We start from the raw sequence: 17,717 nt of genomic DNA on the forward strand, positions 1-17,717 counted from the left end.
GGCGGGCAAAATAGAAAGATCACGCGAAAGTAGAAGAGGTAGTGACACGAAGGAAAAGTAAGGGTAATGTCGAGATGTAGTCGAAGAAGAAGTGAGTGTCGAAGAAGAATAAATGCTGGGGAAAGTAAAGCTGTCGAGGTTGAAGTAACGAAGGTGAAGAAAACAAGAGAGAGAAAAGGAAGGGAAGAGGAAGGAAAAGGAGATTGAAGAAAGAAAAATGAATTCTATTTGAGCCACAGAATAAGCCGTTTAGGAAGGTAAGGAGAGGTCGAAAAACTCTGGGAGCTCAAAAAGGTCGGCAGAATTTTTGAACCACAATGAGCTTCGGGAGCAAGGAGCTATTGGAGTGGAGAGTGTCCTGGAGGACAACAGGTCGAGGGTGGGGGGGAGAGGATGAGACGAACACCCAAGAGGAGGAAGAGGGAGAGAGACGAGGGAGAAGGGTAGGAGAGGTGGTCAAAAAGTGGGCGATTAAGCGAGTTTGACTGGGAAACGAAGGTGAGGACAGAGTGACGGGCCAGTCAGAGCCGAGGAAATCAAAGAGCTCGACCTGGAGAAGCTACAAAAAGTCCTAGGATGGTCATGAGAGCTGTGGCCAAGGATTGTGCAACGCCTGGGGGGCTGGGAAGGAAAAAAACAGACCCGCTTCGTGTCCAGTCAAGCAAGATTTTCATCAGAGCGACAATGGTTTGTTTCAGGGCCGGACTGTGGAAAGGCGACCGGCCGCACAACTTATTGTTTTCGACTGAGAGTCCGTAAACCCTATCCAGTACGGCTGTAAAAGAAGAATCTGAACCGCCTGGCGGTGGGAACAGATGAGAACAGAGTAGATGAGGCGGTCTAGGGTGGTTGGTGGTGGTGGTGGTGGTAGTGGTGGTTGTTCCTGGTACCTGCCAAGCCTTCGCGCCCTTCTATGTACACCTTCTACATTCTTCTCTGCAGCTTCCACAGCTTCTATTGTTAGAGCGGAAGCTAAGCAATGATCCTCGGCACTTACAAAAGTTCCGAGACAGGGAATAGGGCCTTCGGACTGCTGCAGATTCTCAGTACGTTTGGTGGAAAATCCGGGGTGCGTCAGATTGAGTGGAGCCCCTTGGCCTGGGTCTTGGCCGTTGGGAGGATCTGTCGATCAGGAAAATGTCACTCCAACTGCCGACGCAAGCGAGTGGAGCACGGGCTACCAGCAGAGCCTCAAAATAAACACGCGCAATAGACGCCAGGAAGACGTCCAACTGGTAGTGGGTGTGGATCGGGAAGAAGCGGTCAAGAAACAATACCAAGGTTCATTCGCCTGACGTACTCGACTGTGAGAGGGGATCAATTGGTCGACTCGCCAAACCGGTGGCTGGGAGCGGTGAAAAAAATCGTCGATGGCTGCTCTTCCAATTTTGTGCGGTTGTGGGTGTGTTTATTTTCCGATCCCTTATCGCGTCGATAGACACCCCCATTCGGCCCTATATTTGCAGCCTGTGTCCCTGCGCAGCACCAAAAGCAACCTGCTCAGTGACAAAACACTCTTGCCTGCTTCGAGTGCTCAGTAAAATGCTAAGTAAGCAAAGTCCGCCTGTGCACGAAGGAGCGGCCCTTTTGTGGCAGACAGCGGACTATGTACACCTGATCCGCCGAACGTGCACATATTCTATGAGAAAAGTGCACCTCTCATAGTCTCATTTGCACTTGCAAACAAAGCCTCCGAAACGGGCAGATCTCTGTGTGGTCTTCTCTTTCTTTTATTCCCTCTTTGGAATGTTTCCTTGTCTAACCTTGAAAATGGCGAAAAAAGACATTTCAAAAGGCGCTTTGGCTACTGCTGCGGTGTCAATAGTAGATTTGCTCGTCACAAGGGTCGGCTCCGTCGCATCTGCCTCTCAAAACCACGACTGGCTTTGCACGCACAACCAGTCAATCCCGATTGCTACCTCAACAGTGGCGAACAGTTTGATCAACTTTTTCTCCTTTATAATTTGCATATCGACGAGTGGCACGGTTTTTGCACAGATTTGTCCAGCATGACCAGTCGGTGAGAAACCGTACGTTTCACAAAGGAATCCGAATACGGCGCCCCGAGCAGTGTATTTAGTCCACATCGGTGCGGTCAATTGCCAATGCACACTACCATTACGCACCGTTTCTTAAAAGCAGAGAGGTTACACCCCGCAATTCACAACTCACTCAAAATTGTCCCAACGGCAGACTCGCATTTTAGTCGCCATGCTCACGTTTCATTTGCATCAAATTATCGCAAGACTCCTACAACTTCAGGAAAGCACTATAAAGTGCCGTAGACAATACTCCTCCGTCTTCTTCTTCATAGCCCTCTAATTTAATGCGCAAACACGCGACAGCCACACAAATATAAAGCACGTGCCCACGTCAATCCAACTGGACATAGAATTGCCCCGCTTTTCACACTTGTCGACCCTGGTTACCGAAATTATCAAGGGAATTGGTGCCATCTCAAAGGATAGCAGAGCATGGCTCTTCGAGTCGAACGGTGCGCTGAAGACGAGAAGGACGGCGTGGGCGGGACGCGGAGAGGGTTTGGAAACCCGGAGGAACGCAAATGCTCGAAAGAGAATCAACGTGATGGGCACGCAACAGTACAGACGGCTTGCAAGGGACATCGGATAGAGGGCGAACGATGATGACGGGAACAAAAAGTCTCAAAGAAGACGAGATCGGTTCGGACATAAGTCAAAGTGCAGCCGCGGAGCAGGCGAAAAGTTGTCAGAAAGATCACAGTCGTATATTCGTAAATCGTAAATCGTCAGGTCGTGAAATCGAAAGTTAGGTGGGAGTGAGACGAGAAGTCGACAGAAAAATAAGATCGAAGCAGTCGCTCTTCAGATCCCCTGGTCAATTTCGTGGCCTTCGCTCTTCACTTCTGCCAGAGCTGCCTCTGCAATATCCTTGACATCAGCCTCGGATTCGAGCTTGATCGCGGCAGTGGTCTTCTGGGCTTTGGCACGCTTGGCAACAGGGTCGCGGTTCGGCATGTCATTGACGGCAACAAATTGGCTTCCGTAGTACTCCGTAGCAGAGTCTTCGCAGGCAGACTCGTAGTCAGCATCCGACGGGTTGCTCAGGGCGTCGTTGGCAGATTCACGCTTGCGCTTGACCGAGAGTGGTGAGCTGTAAACGTCGTTCGAGATAGTTGTGTCATCGGCGTTGCTTGGATAGGCAACACCATCTGCTTTGTCTTTGCGATTGGCACGCGGCTTAACCGGAGCACGACGCTTCGGCTTGGTAGCGGTATTGCTAGTAGCGGCGAGGGATTTATTGTCGCTCTCGTTCCCTTCGGCTTTGGCTTCGATGGTGGCATTGCAGGTGCCAAAGTCAGTGGCCTGGGCACGTTTCTTGAGTCGTTCATATCTCTTGGCACTAGTAAAAAGCGAATGGCGAGGATTGAAAACAGAGTGAGTCAAAGGCGGTTAGTAACAGGATTCATGAAAAGTGAGAGCAGGCAGATAGGACGTGATGAGACACGAGTCGAGAAAGAGGTAAAAGCAGGCAAGGAGAGATGTTAATTACGCAGCATTCTTGGTGGGGATATTGAGATCGGTGGCAACGGCAGCAAAGTCAATCTGAAGGCAGAAGAGCGAGAAGGAGACGCGAAAGTGTCAGTCCAAGTGATGCCACGAATACGTAAACAATAATGCAAAGTCGCGTTGAAACGTGACAAGTAGGGGTGGGCGGAGACTCACCTTTCCGCCGTTGGAGGTATGCTTGATGCAAGCCGGGAGGAAAGAAATCTGTTCGTTGGTCGACATGGTTATGGCGGATGTTGAAAGCCGTGATCTCAAAATCTGCTGATGACTGTTTTGGCGGGTGTTGGTTGCGTAGACGACGCGACTGCAAATGGTCAAAGACGCGCTCGTCAGAGGCCAAATGGTCGAAAGTATGGGCAAAATTGAGCTGAAGAAAAGAGAAAAAGATAACGGCGAGGTGGTGAGAGAGGCTGCTCACGAGGCTAAGAACAAAGTGAATGCGTTTGTTGGTGTGTGGAAGAGTGAAAAGAGGAAAGTGTTGGTGTGCAGAGTAAGAAAAAAATATCGAAGGGAGAGCGTAGAAAGGAGACGTGTCAGAGCAAAATAAATCACCGGGAAGGAGGGGAGAGGATAGGGAAGGAGCGTTCAAGTGCGAGGGAGGGAAGGGAAGGAAGGAGCGTCTGAGAGTAAACAATCAAGCGGAGGAAGGTGCAAACAAGAAATTCAAAGCCCGTCTACATAGGCTGCCTAGCTCAGCTGGCTATTACGAGCAACGTTGCTTTTTTTCAGTTGAGCAACTAGCACATAGGCTTCAAGAGTGTGATGTTAATTCTGTCAGCGAAGTCTCTGTTGCTAGAAATATCCATTCGATGTATTTGTGCATCTCTTGACGGTCAAAATCAGAAGCCGGACTGGCATAAAACATGTTGTGGCCACACGAAGTTGCTTTAATTTCTTCTTTCTACCAAGAAAATAATCGTGTATGTCTCGCTGTTTTCTTTCTATCACTATCCTGGCCTCGACAGACCCGTCTTCGAGCGTTTTATTTTTTTTGTCCCCTCTGGAGTAGAAATGTCTTCGACTCTGACAATCACCAGTCTTGGACAGGCAACGTGTCATCCATCTTTCCACCCGTCTGCAGATCCATTTGATTCCCGCCAGACACTCGACCGTATGCCTGCATGGTGCCTGCAAGGTGGATGCCAGTTCAAGACCAGGACAATGTCCCATTACATGGAGAGTCACGGATATATGCATCAGGAAGCTCGCAATACATGTCTGGCCCGTTGTGCAACCGCAAGAATTTCTTTTCGACCTGCTCTCGAATCCCCTGCAAAACACCGAGCGCTTGGGAGCGCCCAGCATCGTATCCGTCACAATAAACCTTCTCAAAAGAAACCTGTGAGGCAGAGTGCCTATCTCTGTAGCCGTCGTCATTGGAACCGTTCCTGGTATGTTCAATCCCCGGCCCGAAGGTCTGACGAGTGTCGTGAGTTGTGGGGCGCTGTGTCCGCCATTGGGTAGGCTCGACTTCTCCTGGTGATCTTCTGAACGAGTCGTGCATCGGAGAAGTGTTCCTGCCTGTGTGGTCCGGGGACGTCCCTGCAGCCATAAACGAGTTGATTGAGGTGGCATTAACTGATAAGGACGACGTCGTTTCGTCTTCTGCACCGAGACGGTCGCGAAAACGGCCCCCGATACAAGCATCTGCGTCCTGCTCCGCGACACGTTTGGCTATTCTTCCGATTCCGTCGAACCAGCTAGACCAATCTCGCATCCACATTTCGACGGTGCTGTCTCTACTATTATTGACCTTATAACAGGGCTCGGTTTGTGCTCTGTCCAGCTGAGGCTGGTTTCCCGCCTCCGATAAATCATGGCCCTTCGAGGGCAGGCCAAGACTTGTTTTGCTTCTGTGTACATGTAACGGAGAAGTAAAACGCGTCTTCTAACCCTGGCTCACGTTGGGTTTCAGAGGTGAGCTTTGTCTTTTTCTGTCTTGAGCAGAGCTCAGCTTCAGGTACAAATTCTTTCTTGGTGGGATACTCTTGGTTGAGCTTGCCTTTGACAGAGAGCAGGCTCGCTTGGGGCTTCTCGACCTCCACAAACCCAGAGGCACCGAAAAGCGATTTAAACCGCGGCGCTTTTCGTTCTTCGTTCCAACCCGAGCCGCCTTCCACTTCTTGAATTGTTGTGGTATCCGACCCGTCGACTTGGGTCCATTCTCCCACCGCGAGTATACAGTCAGCCGTCGCGGGCTCCTGCGTCGCGATGGGCTTGGTTCTCGATGAGAGATGGAAGCACCGGATGCGCCGACCCAAGCGTCTACAGCCTCCCGCGCTGGACCTCCTGCGTTTTGAGAGTCTGAGAGCCTGAGCTGCGTCGGTGGAGTCTTGGCGGAACCGCCGCCTGAAATCGTTTCTGGACCGGCTAGAGGAATCATTTTGGCTTTTGACATAAACAAGAAAGGCGCGATGGAAGACTGAGAAGTTGCGGTTGTGTGTTTCGCGAGGTTCCAACAGCAAACTATGAATGGATGCTAACGTCTGTCTCGATAGGCAATACTAGCTTCGATAACGATGAGAGGAATAATGCTTGACGTGGTGAAACACATGAAGTAGCGAGTTGGAAATGGACGCCTATTTGGTTGCGTTGTTGGTGAATAGAGGAACAGAAACGACGTTGGCCTCATAGGAAGACTCTCTGTTTACTTGTCGCGGGTGGACATTGATGTTGTTGCCTTGTCCTATGCTGTGGCTGCTATGTTGCCAGGTCGTGGAAGGCGCGACCACTGGGCAAGTTGTCGTCCCTTCTTTCCGGCAGCAGTTACACAGACGACACTGCCATTCTTTCCTCACGCAGTATGACACAGGCCAGGTCGTCCGAGCACTTACCAGGGACGGAGCTACGGGGATAGAAACTCAAGGCCAGCAGTCAACCTAAAGGGCAGATATACAGTCACTTGGAGGGCATCTCTGCGAGGGTAGTTATCTTCTGTGCTTGCTCTCATGATGATTTTTTCCCCAGTGACATCTGCTCCCTCCGTATGCTCGTGGCCTACACTTCTGTTACGCTTACACATTTCTATACAAGTTTAGGAGGGGAAATCATCGATTGGAAATTCAGACTTTCTTAAACGATCCGTAGACATCCGCAACGTTCCTTTCTTTCACCACAGAGTCTTGCCCGACTTTCTTCTCAACCTGTTTCAATGCAGGGGTATAATATTTATTGATTCCATCCATATCGTATCACCAAGTCGTGTTGGGCTCACGTTTTCTGTGTGAATTTGCGGGCTTGAGCGAGGCTTAAATGCCCTCCTCGGCAGACTTGTCTGCCTCCGAGGTGAGCCTGTTGAGACCACGTTGTTAGTAAGGTGTATTTTCAAGCACTGGAGAGCTTCAGCCGTACGAGGCAAACAAACAACGTACTCATCCTTGACAGCAAAGTCCTCGCTGCCCTCACTCTGCTCGGTCTTGGCCTTTTTGGCAGATATTTCTTTGACGGATGGATCGTCACTATCCTCTTCGGTCTTGGCGGCGTTCTTGCGCTTGCCGCCGCTCTTGGGTGTGCCCTTGGCACGGGGCGTCTTGGGTGTACGAGGGGTCTTGGGAGTGGCGGGAGCCACGCCAGGCTCGCCAGAGCCCACGGTACGGCGGAGCTTCTGCAGATGTTGGCTGGAAAACAGATGTGATTAGTGAGTGCTTTAACAGACAAGAGAAAACCAGAATGGATGTGATAAATGACGAGTGTAAAGATAAACAAGACGAAAGGCAATAACAAAAGTATAGAAGAAAGTACACAACTGCTTTGGGCGTGAATTCGTAGCCCATTTCGGTGGTACGCTCGACAATGGCCCGGATCTGCTCAGCACCGGGAGACAGCGTCTCATACATGGCGATGAGCAAGTCCCGGTTGCTGTCGGCGTCCCAAGTGTGTCTGTAGTGGGCCATGTTGGGCAGAAGACAGTGGATAGACAAGTAGATGGATGGTAGAGCTAGGCAAGAAAGAGGGAAGTGAAAAGTCAGGTAAAAATGAGCGTCTTATTGAAAGTCGGGAGTGTGTGGCGAGGTAGAAGTGAAGAGGACGAAGGGGGCAGCCACTGGCTCTGTGTTTGTGTTTGTTCTTGTGCTTGAGCGGGTGCTGAGTAGAAACAGGATGACTGGAGCAAGTTTGTAGGAGGCAGGTAAAGACGGTGAATAAAGAGCTAGACAGAGGGAGTAGTACTCTAGTCCGCGGAAGGTAAACTGGTATCCCAGCTTGGTCATTTCTTCGACAATCTTCTTGAGATTAGCAGCCGGTGGCTTGTACTCTTCGACCATGGCGACCAAAATGTCTCGGTAGACACCTGGAGCGTTCCAGTCTTGAGCGAAGCGCTTCTCAGCAGACATAGTGAAGAATGAGAGGACGGTGACGAGGCGATGACTACTGATGTGCTGATCTGGTGGTTTGTGAGGAACAAGGTAGTTGAAGAAAGAAGGAGATTTAGTAGAGTAGGAGAAAGGGTAAGAGAGTGTAAAGTAGGAGAGGTAGATGTTGAAGTATAGAACGTTGGAAAAATGCAAATAACGACTGCGAGTGAATAAAAGTGAAGTTAGGTGAAATGGGACGAAAAGTAGCGTGAAAGCGTGAAAAACATCCATAGTCTTACTTGAGGCCGTGAAATGTGAATTGATGTCCTTGTTGGGTGGTAATCTCCACGATCTCTTTGAGGGTGCCCTGCGACGGCTTAGTCAAGGAGATCAAAGCCAGAAGTATATCGCGATAAACGCCATGCTCATCCCAGTTTTGACTGAACCGCTTGGTCGACATTGTGCGTTGAGTAGTTGAGCTTAAGGAATAGAAAAGAGGGAGAGGAACACAAGGATGAGGGTAGAATAAAGTGCAGAGGAGCTTCGGCTCTGGCGTAATCGTAGTTGTGGTGAAAAAAGAGTGAATGTAAGAGCAGATCGATGGGAGAAATAGGTAGAAAAGGAGCGAAACGCGAGACGATGGCGAGGGGTTTAAGTATATTTTTGGGTTGGCCACAGGAGGAAGAACGAAGGAGCCACAAACTATGGGCAAAAAGCACCGATAAGAACAGAAAATCAAGCCCAAGACCAATGAAAAAAAAATAGCGAGAGGTGCAGAAGCAGCAGGTAAAGGCAAAAGGAGAAAATACCGAATAGCATCCCAGGTAATGACGTGGCCATGGGCACCAAGATAGGCGACTATCTGCTGCTTCTGTTCGGCACTGGGCGTAGAGTAGATGTAGAGCGCCATGAGCAGGTCGTCTTTTATGTTACCATCCCACTTGGACATAATGACGGTTGAAAAGTGACGTTGTGATTTGATGATGGTTTGGTGACTGTGGTGAGGATTGATGTGGAAGTGTTGGTGTGGTGGTATTGACTTGCGAGGATTGGGTAGTGTTGAGGAAGGGCAGAGTCAAGTGGTGACAAGTTGAAACGAAGGCAAGAAAACATAAACGCGATATACGAGGAAGGACAACGAGTCACGTTATAAACTATGCGAATGCTTTTGCAAAAAATCACAGAGTGGAAAGGGGGCGTGTGCGAAATACCGAATGCCATTCCAGTTCACGTCATATCCTCGGCCATGCATATCGGCGACGATTTGGTTCTTCTGCTCATCCGTCATCGAAGGCGGGCAGGCCACTGCCACCACCGACAGGAAGAGCGCAGACATGGCCCCTTCATCCCACTTGATAGGCATAATGGGTGATGGGTTGGTTGAAAATGGGATCGAGGAGCGTTCGGAGGGGCAGCAAGTTGAAGAGCTTGCAGTGAATGGAGAAGCGATATGACAAGTGTATCAAAGCAGGAGAAGAGAAGTAAAGAAGCAACAGGCCGTATGAGAGACGAAGATTCAAAAGTGAAGCAGTATCGAGTAGGAGCAGTGACGTGGTAGGGAGTAGAGTAGCGCAGGCGAGAAGACAGATGCGTCATCGAACAGTTGGGCAAGGTAAAGGAACGTAAAACTCAAACGTGGAACAGTGGGAGAAGCAAACGACTACAAAATCCGACCTCTGTAAATCGACCAGAACGCGCAAAATCAGCACAACTTTATATAAACCTACCGCACACCTTCCCAGGTAAAGGTCGCGTTGCTGGCGGCAAAGGACGCCATGATAACCTCGCTTTGCTTGGCGGCAGAGCTGTCGGCGGCGATGAGGGCCTCGTTGAGCGCGACGCAGAGCTTCATGTGGCCGTCGTTGTCCCACTAGAACGTCAGCGATGGTGCAAGCATTGCAACATTGCTATTCTAGCTGTCTTTCCGGCCCCGAGATTACCGTCGACATACCTTGTTGGTAACCTCGGCCTTGTCAACCTCGCTGGACGACATGGTGACCTGTGCTGGCTTGTAGGGTTTTCGTGATTAGGCAAGTGGACTGCTGGACACGCAGTTAGGTGGTGCTTTGTCGTAGAAGATGAGCGTTTGTAGATGTATGGGTGTAAATATGTCGGCGACGAATCGTAGAAGAGTGGCGATGTTGCAATTGTAAGCCGAAGACGTGGAGATATTGACTACGCTCGTTGCAACACCATTTCATGGGCTGTAGTGGAGTGTGGGAAAGGGGTCGCTCCTCTGTTCATAAACGATCATGAAGATCTGATGGCGGTGTGGACGACGTGAAAGCAATGCACGAGTTAAGCTTAACACGAAAGGTGTGACAAAGAATAAATCACGTAAATCATATAAATCATATCTTCATTCAGCACTCGCTAACCAAACATGGACAAATATAAAAGGATCCAATAAAGGCACAAAATGGGGAGGCCATTGGAGCACACCCATCCCTAATCGAGAAACAAATCCAACCAAGAAATCCCAAAATGTCGTCTTCCCCCTAGATATGCAAGTGAACCCAATTGTTATATCCCCTCGCAGAGTTGTCATTTAAAAATCATGTCTTTCAGTCGTAAGTGCAAGCGGAAATTTGTAAAGAAATTCGTGGAAAACAAAGTCTGTCGTAAGGCACTGTCGTCAGGCCCTTGTATCCGGTGCTGAAATTGGTTGTCGTAGATTCGTCTCAAGCTCTAAAGATCCCACCAGAGCAGGCCAGGTGTTTCCATGAGTTCGGATGCATTCTATGCTTCGCCGTAATGGAAACTGGATTGTTAGCAGGGGATAGAGCCTTTGTGGCAAGGAGAGAGGTGGACTCACTCTGTCGGAAAAGCGGCACGGTTGTGTGCAGCCAGCGCGGTCAAAACCGCTTCGTCCTCGAGCGTCGAGTCATGAGCGTCAGAGTCCAGCTTTTGTCGTTTTGCTTCGTGGTCGTCGTCGTGTTCGTCGTCGGATGCACTATCGTCCTCATGTTCACCATCCGCGTCATGCTCTGCCGGTATGCCCGGTTCACCCATGACTTGTGTGCCCATGTTCGCCATGCCCAAGCCGACACTGGCACCGACGCTGGCGCTGATGCTGGCGCTTCCGGGCACACTGACGGGACCCATTCCAGGCACGTCTTCATCTTCGCCAGCAGCGTCTTCGAGCGAATGTAGTTTGGGTTCTGTATTGTTATGTTGTTGTTGTTGCTGCTGCTGCTGCTGTTGTTGCTCAATGAATTGTTGGAGACGATGCTGGCTGAGAATCTGGTGCTGCCGTTCCTGAAATTGCCTCTGTTCGCGCAGATGCTGCTGGAGGAGCTGCTGATGAGCAAGCTTTTCTTGAGCGAAGAGCTCCGCATAGTCCGTTTGTACAGGTGCATCGTCGACACCCGGGGTTCTTTGCTTGTTGTTTGGAAGCACGTCTTGTGGTAATGGTCGGTGGCTTTGATGCTGTTGCGGTACGTGTTGGTGAATATGTTGGTGTTGATGTTGCAGGTGCTGGTGTTGCTGCTGCTGCTGTTGTTGCTGGTGGTGGTAGTGTTGTTCTTGTTCTTGTTGTTGTTGTTTTTGTTCGTGGTGGTGGTGGTGTTCCTGTACCATGTGGTGTTGTGGAACCTGATGCCCATGTAGATGCTGTTCTAGCTGATGCGGGTCGTGGTTGTGGTTGTGATGTAAAGGTGCGTCGGCAGTCGCGGCCCCAAGATTGTTGCCGACCACGCCACTGGCAGCCAGTCCAGCCACATTGTCTGCAGACGAGCCATTGCCTATTCCTCGCGGTGGGTGGACAGGAGCGTGGCCGTGTGTATGTGCCAAGAGAGGCTGCAGACCGCTCGCTGTGGCCACAGCAAGGAGATCCGAGCTCAAGTCGGCTGCAGTGCCGTTCCCCGTAGACAACGGACCGGGTGTTGCAGCAGTAATCGGGGCATCAGGGTCGATCTCACCCTCGCCGTCAGGGTCGACCTTGCTGTCGTCGGCGTCCACGTCAGCTTTCACATCGGCCAACGCGGTGACCATGGACGCCGTGTTGTCGTCCACCCGGGAGCTTAGTCTCGTGTCGGCACGGGTGTCATCACCGTTGCCCTCACAGTCCTCGGCTGCCGAGGACAGCTTCCGTGACCGCCGTCGACCAGGGCCGCCCGGCCGGCGTGTGATGGGATTCAGCGCTGGATCAATCCGATTTGCGGATGCAGCCGCGGCACTGCTGGCACCGCTACGCGGTATCGTGCCATTGGCCGGCTCGATCTTGTTTTGCGCACGCCGAAGGCCTTGAAAGTGTTGTCTGGAAGGGAAGGCATTAGTGCCATAGAAGGCATGTCGTATCTCACAAAAACCGCCAACAACTGGAGCACATACCGGCAACCTTCATTGGAGAATCCGTAGCCGAGGGTGCGCATGTGTTTCCCGATAATGGTCCATTCTGCGCCGCTAATGACGCCAATGTGTTTGACCGACAGAATGGTGAAAAAGAGGTCCTTGTCCGCTCGGTCGTTCCAGTTCTTGCTGTTCATCGTATGTAAGAAAGCAGGTCTCAGCCCGGCCAGGCGCGGCGACAGAGGCGGAAGAGTGCGGTCGGCGCCTCTCTCATACGCTGGCTCTCATAGCAAAATCGACCTTGAAGGAGCCTCGATTTCCGACGTGAAGTGGAGCGAAATGGAGTCCTAATAATAATAGGGTGTGGATGAGCGTGCGGGTGAGTACAGTGGTCTCGACTCTTGCTGGTCAACAGACTCGACGGCCTGGCGCGCTTGTGATTGCTACTACTCTCCACAGTTGTTTCAAGGTGCTCCGCAGCGAGCCACCGTTTTGTCGTTGTGTTGTGCAATGGTGTTTTGGGTGTGCAGAGAGATTGAGGTTTGAGGCATGTCAAAGTGTTTACGATTTGGCGGCGGACACACCTATCCCCTAACGCGAGGCTGGGGCTGGTACAGTGAGGGGAAGGAACATGCACTACTGGCGGGAACACGAATAGCTAGCTCAGTTGCGTCCTTCCTGGTACTCAGATGCACGTGACTCTATCCGAAAGCGCGTAAATAGGTTGCCGGCGAGTCTAGCCAGTCTACGAACATGCAGCAAGGTCTACGGCGTAAATTCGTCCTCTTGCTCGTCGTCCTCGCGCGTCTCCGAGGACTTTATCTTGGCCCACTCTCCTCAGGCCACAAGGCAACAAACTGACGCAAGGGAGACAATCCAGAAAAGTGGGGGGCCCCAGCTGCTGCCTGAATTCTCGCTGTCTCCGTTGCTCTTGCCGCCCCTCTTTGTCGAACTTGTTAAAGTGGCTGTCTCCACTTTTTTGTCAGATCATGTGCTCAGGCGTCAATATCGTGTCCATTTTGGCGCCGGTGCCTCCTTCCCACCCCAAGCCTCCCACCCCGCCCCTGCCGGACGTGACGTGTCGCACATCTTTTGTCTGGACTTTCCCATTTTTCCTCTGTTTCCCGTTTTTCGCTCCCAGTCGACGGAGCATCGCAAATTCTGCTCTCAACACTAATGCGCATCCCCCTGCATTCCTTGGGTCTCACCCCCTTTCCCTCCTCCCCCCATCCCATCCTGTTTCTGTTCGTTTCTTTTTGCAAGGCAGCCCATTGCAAATGACCGTCTCTTTCGCCGTAATTGTCCTCTCGTTTTGCGAATTGCAGTTCGCCTCGTTTTCGCACTTCAAATTTTGCCATCCTTCGTCAGCCTTGCACGTTTCCCTTTTCTCCTCTTATTTTCGTCTCCAATCGAGCAGGCTGCCGCTGCTTGGCAACTTTCCTGTTGTCCTTGCTTTTTTCTGACCTTCCAAACGTGGAGCAGGCGGATCGGAGGGGCGGTCAAGATCGCTCCGCTAACCTGAACGCGACCTGGTCTTGTGTCGTTCCTCTTGGCTCGTTTCTCTTTTAGCTTTTCTCGTCTTTTACTCGTCTGTTCCGGACTTTTGCATTTTATTTCCTGGCACCAGTGACTCACTTTGTCGTCGTTCCAACAACCCTTGCCGTCCCGCACGCCTCGTCATAGGTCACGGCCTGGACTGCCTCTGTTTCAACCATCGTTTATCATTTGTCGCCCGTCGTTTAACTAATCCTTATCCTCTCTTCGACGGTGCGTTCACATTCAACACCTCTCGCCCTCTTCTCAGTCGACTGTCACATTGGCTCCATTTTTCCGGTAACGCAACGTAGGCCACACCCTTCACCCCTGCCCTCTGCCCTGTGCTAAAAGAAAACCACTTTACGCGAACTGGTATTCCCTCGTCTTTGTACTTTTATCTCCACCCACCCTCTTTCGCTCTCGTGCTGTAGCTTCTCTTTGCACTCCCAATTCATTACTTTCACGTTCACGCCGTGCTCTTGTGTATGTACATTGCGGTTGTCACCTGAAACTGTCCAGTAATTAACCAGGCAACCGCTCAGCCTTGATTGTCATCTTGGCCGCGCTTCACATATTGGAAGCACGCGCCATTGTACATCGCATCTGCAGGGGCAGTATCCTTTCGTTCTGCCTCTCGTTGACTCTTTTTCCTTTTTATTTGTTCTCGTGCTCGTCCGCCTCGTCATCTTGTCGCAATTCTACGTAAGCTGCGACGTATATAAGCCGCGTGCCCATCCAGAATTCTCTTTTTCGTTTCTTATCGGCGCTACTTTGCCTAACGTTTTGTATTTGAATATGTTTTTCTGTGTTTGTCTCTTCGACTCTCCTAGCACACAGCTAGCCATTTCCGCTACAAGCGCACCCTCTTGCCGCTCTTTGTCTCTCTTACACCGGCCAACCTTGTGACAACTACTGCCCTCCCATCAGCATTTCTGTGTTTGTCAGTCGACATTCGCCCACTCTCGTGTTTTTTTCTCTTTCTTTTTCTCATGTCTTTTACTGTCCACACCCTACATATTCTCCTTTCCAGGTAGCGAATGACAACGTTTCCATTGTGACAATCTTCTTCCGAGCGAAGATCTTCGAAAAGGATTTATCGTGGGGAAAAAATAGCAAGAGAAAAGGTCCTGGGCATTCGTGAATATATGTAGACGCCCGTTCCTCCGCCGTTCTTCGTAGCCCCCTCCCCTGTGCACACCCCCATCCCCACCCAAGCCAACAATTTTACCTCAGCCGCATATATTCCTGGGACCTCGCCTCCCGCCCAAACACTTGATTCTTTTTTTTTCTCTCTTTCTGGTTCACGTCTGCCGTATCTTCTCTCTTCTCTCCTCCCACCACTCTAATTCTTCATTCGTGTTCTCTCTGTAGCCTTTCATCTCTCGTTCCCATCGTTCCTTTCGTCTCACCTCTACACCGGCCCTATTCAAACTGTTGAAACAACACACCGGGCATCAGGCCGAGATCGTACCGTGTCCATCCCCTCTGTGCCCTCTCCTCTCGGCCCTCTTTTCTCGGCCTTTTCTCTGTTCTGCATTTCCTATTCTCGTCCAATCACCCGTGTTTTCACCAGCCATCCTATAATACGCACCCCTTCTGGCTGCCTTTTATCTGTTTCACTTTCGTGACCTAAAATTTTCTTATATAGACGTCGTCTTTCTTCGACAGGAACAAGGCCCTCGTTTTTCTCCCTTTGCTTCTTTACTTTCAAAAACTCAGAAATCAAACTACCGCCGTCTTTCACAATGGGCTCCAGTAACAACGGCGCCAGCAGCGGCGAGAGCGGCAGCTCCGGGATAAATCCCGACAAGGCGATTGCTCGTCTGTTGTATGCAATGCTGAAGCAGAAGTCCTTGAAGGACGTAAGTGTTTCATTTCCACTGTCTTCGCAGTTACCCTATCTTCGCATCATCTGATCTAACCTTCCTTCGCAGATTGACTGGAACCAAGTAGCTGCTGACCCTGCCCTCCTCGAACGCATTTCCAATGGCCACGCTGCTCGGATGCGGTACTCCCGCTTCCGCCAATCCATTGATTCCCAGGTTGCAAAGAAGGCGGCCGCAGCCGCGGCAGCGCCCAAGAATGAAAGCAACGGCAACTTTGACGAAGACAAGGCCGGCATCGTCCAGCAAACACTCCCTCGCAGAGAATCCAAAACGAAATCCAATGACCCCAAGGGCAATAAGAGAACGGGCGCGGCGTCAGGAAGCACAAAGAGGCTACGAGACACGGAGAGCGATGACATTAAGAATGTCGTTATGAAGAAGAAAGAAGTAGCCAACCCGGATGAAAAGGAGAACAAGGACAACTTATCCCCAGACCCGGACTTTTTTTCGGATTACAACACTGGCCTCCTTCCAGACACTCCGGACAAGGATAAAGACAGCAAGGACAGCAAGCTCCTCCAAAAGCTAAAGCAGGACCCGGGATTCCTTGACACCAAGACCACGACGGAGAAGGCGGTGGACGACTTGCAGTTGTCCCAGACATCGTTCACGTCGTCTCTTCCCTCGCCTCCCACAGAGACTGTTCCGTCCATGGAATCCATTGCCAATCAAGATCGTACGAAGAAACTGAGAAAAATGTACGCGTTCTCGCCGACGATGAAGCCCGGCACCCTTCACCAGATCCCCCTCCCACGCGGTGCCATGTCCTCTTCCTCTTCTCGCATCTTGTCGCTGCCAACGCTGCCCACGGCGACGGCATCCGCCTCCTCGTCCGCAACCAGCCCTGTCAACCTCGGTGGTGTCTTGATGATGCGCCACCACTCAGCCGGATCCATGACGGACACAGCACCGAATCACCACCGTCATCATCCCCAGCCGCAAATGATGATCCGTCAGACGCGGATGATGACGCCGAGCAGCGACACAGATCTCCACCTTGGCGCGCACCATAACCACCGGCAGCACTTTGCCCACCACACGCAGATCCCCATCATGAGCGACCTGGCGTCCGTTGGTGGTCTTGATCCTACGTTTGACTTTGGCAACAACAATGGCGGTGGCAGCAACAGCACGACTGGTCATCCATCGCCGTGGATGGCTACTCCCTTCTCGTCGCCTGCTATGCCTGCCTTTGACATGTCCCCATACAGTACGACCCTCGACGTCGTGGGTGGCGGCGGCGGCGCCAACCAAGACGGCAGCATTGCCGGCGATACCCAGTCGATGCCCAGTCTCTTTCAGACGCAGTACAACAGCCAGCAGCAGCAGCAGGAGCAGGAAGCTCTACAAGCGTCTCTCATGGCCCAGGCCTTCACCAAGAACAACGGCTGGGACGTGATGCTTACGCAGGCCAACGGCTCCGACCAGAACCACAGTATCTGAGTCCTGCTGGTTTTGTTTTCTGTTGTTATGTGTCTTTCTGTTTTGCTTCTCTTACGGAATTTATGTTCTTATATTTATACTCCCTTTTTTCGTTTTTCGTTTTGCTTTCTCCGGTTTCCTATTTTTTTTCGTTTTGTCAACACGTTCGGATGGAAAGTTACAAACAAGGCAACAAACACGACGGCAAAAAAAAAGCTGCGGAATGACGAAGCGCAATATTTATGTTTTTTTTTTCTACCTTTCGGTTCGGTCTTTTTTATTGGCAATATTGCGTGGGATTCCTGTTTCGGATTGTTGTACGTTCAAGTTTTACGGCGTTCGGATGACTTTCTCTGCAGGTATTGTTGTTTTGCTGATTCTTCTACGTGCCTGTCAACATGTTGTCTGCGTTCCTTTTTTTTTTCAATGTTGATGTTCCAAACTGTTGTGCACCACTCGAAACGATGCGGTCTGTTTATTTGTTGCCAGCGTTGAGCTGCTTTTACATTTTCCTCTCGATGGCTTGTCTCGCCAAGTCGGATGTAATATAGAAAGAAAAGAAGAAAAACAAAAGAAAAATGAAAGGCCACATAATGCAAGGGGCCTTCATATTCATATTCACTCGTTATTCTACATTCACCACAACTAACATGCAAATCTCTACTTCTCATTCACATTCACTTGTCTCTTATCTTGTGTACTATGTGTCAAATATGTTGTACAGTAAACTCCTCCAGTTTATA

The 17,717-nt window shown here is 50.8% G+C and overlaps 8 protein-coding genes across 8 annotated transcripts; 1 reads left to right on the forward strand and 7 right to left on the reverse strand.

The window, feature by feature from the left end:
• Positions 1-2,843: 2,843 nt before the first annotated feature.
• On the reverse strand, positions 2,844-3,770 carry SPSK_01876 (uncharacterized protein; the record flags this gene model as incomplete). Its single annotated transcript, XM_016728775.1, has 3 exons — positions 2,844-3,381; positions 3,532-3,584; positions 3,705-3,770. 3 exons carry the CDS (start codon positions 3,768-3,770, stop codon positions 2,844-2,846), a joined length of 657 nt encoding a protein of 218 aa, XP_016590022.1.
• A 925-nt stretch (positions 3,771-4,695) lies between these two features.
• Positions 4,696-5,271, reverse strand: SPSK_01986 (uncharacterized protein; the record flags this gene model as incomplete). The annotated part of the gene is made up of 1 exon (XM_016728884.1): positions 4,696-5,271. The coding sequence occupies one exon, from the start codon at positions 5,269-5,271 to the stop codon at positions 4,696-4,698; it is 576 nt and encodes a 191-aa protein (XP_016590023.1).
• A 165-nt stretch (positions 5,272-5,436) lies between these two features.
• On the reverse strand, positions 5,437-5,931 carry SPSK_02014 (uncharacterized protein; the record flags this gene model as incomplete). The annotated part of the gene is made up of 1 exon (XM_016728912.1): positions 5,437-5,931. The coding sequence occupies one exon, from the start codon at positions 5,929-5,931 to the stop codon at positions 5,437-5,439; it is 495 nt and encodes a 164-aa protein (XP_016590024.1).
• An 865-nt stretch (positions 5,932-6,796) lies between these two features.
• SPSK_01965 (uncharacterized protein) lies at positions 6,797-7,441 on the reverse strand (the record flags this gene model as incomplete). Its single annotated transcript, XM_016728863.1, has 3 exons — positions 6,797-6,839; positions 6,920-7,165; positions 7,290-7,441. The coding sequence occupies 3 exons, from the start codon at positions 7,439-7,441 to the stop codon at positions 6,797-6,799; spliced, it is 441 nt and encodes a 146-aa protein (XP_016590025.1).
• Positions 7,442-7,531: 90 nt separating this feature from the next.
• SPSK_01928 (uncharacterized protein) lies at positions 7,532-8,300 on the reverse strand (the record flags this gene model as incomplete). Its single annotated transcript, XM_016728826.1, has 2 exons — positions 7,532-8,060; positions 8,140-8,300. 2 exons carry the CDS (start codon positions 8,298-8,300, stop codon positions 7,532-7,534), a joined length of 690 nt encoding a protein of 229 aa, XP_016590026.1.
• Positions 8,301-8,987: 687 nt separating this feature from the next.
• On the reverse strand, positions 8,988-9,203 carry SPSK_02105 (uncharacterized protein; the record flags this gene model as incomplete). Its single annotated transcript, XM_016728998.1, has 1 exon — positions 8,988-9,203. One exon carries the CDS (start codon positions 9,201-9,203, stop codon positions 8,988-8,990), a length of 216 nt encoding a protein of 71 aa, XP_016590027.1.
• A 1,448-nt stretch (positions 9,204-10,651) lies between these two features.
• Positions 10,652-12,327, reverse strand: SPSK_01647 (uncharacterized protein; the record flags this gene model as incomplete). Its single annotated transcript, XM_016728555.1, has 2 exons — positions 10,652-12,098; positions 12,173-12,327. 2 exons carry the CDS (start codon positions 12,325-12,327, stop codon positions 10,652-10,654), a joined length of 1,602 nt encoding a protein of 533 aa, XP_016590028.1.
• A 3,084-nt stretch (positions 12,328-15,411) lies between these two features.
• On the forward strand, positions 15,412-16,995 carry SPSK_01668 (uncharacterized protein; the record flags this gene model as incomplete). Its single annotated transcript, XM_016728575.1, has 2 exons — positions 15,412-15,528; positions 15,601-16,995. The coding sequence occupies 2 exons, from the start codon at positions 15,412-15,414 to the stop codon at positions 16,993-16,995; spliced, it is 1,512 nt and encodes a 503-aa protein (XP_016590029.1).
• Positions 16,996-17,717: the final 722 nt, after the last annotated feature.

This window comes from Sporothrix schenckii (genome assembly GCF_000961545.1).
Source record: "Sporothrix schenckii 1099-18 chromosome Unknown Cont42, whole genome shotgun sequence".
Classification (NCBI taxonomy): Eukaryota; Fungi; Ascomycota; class Sordariomycetes; order Ophiostomatales; family Ophiostomataceae; genus Sporothrix; species Sporothrix schenckii.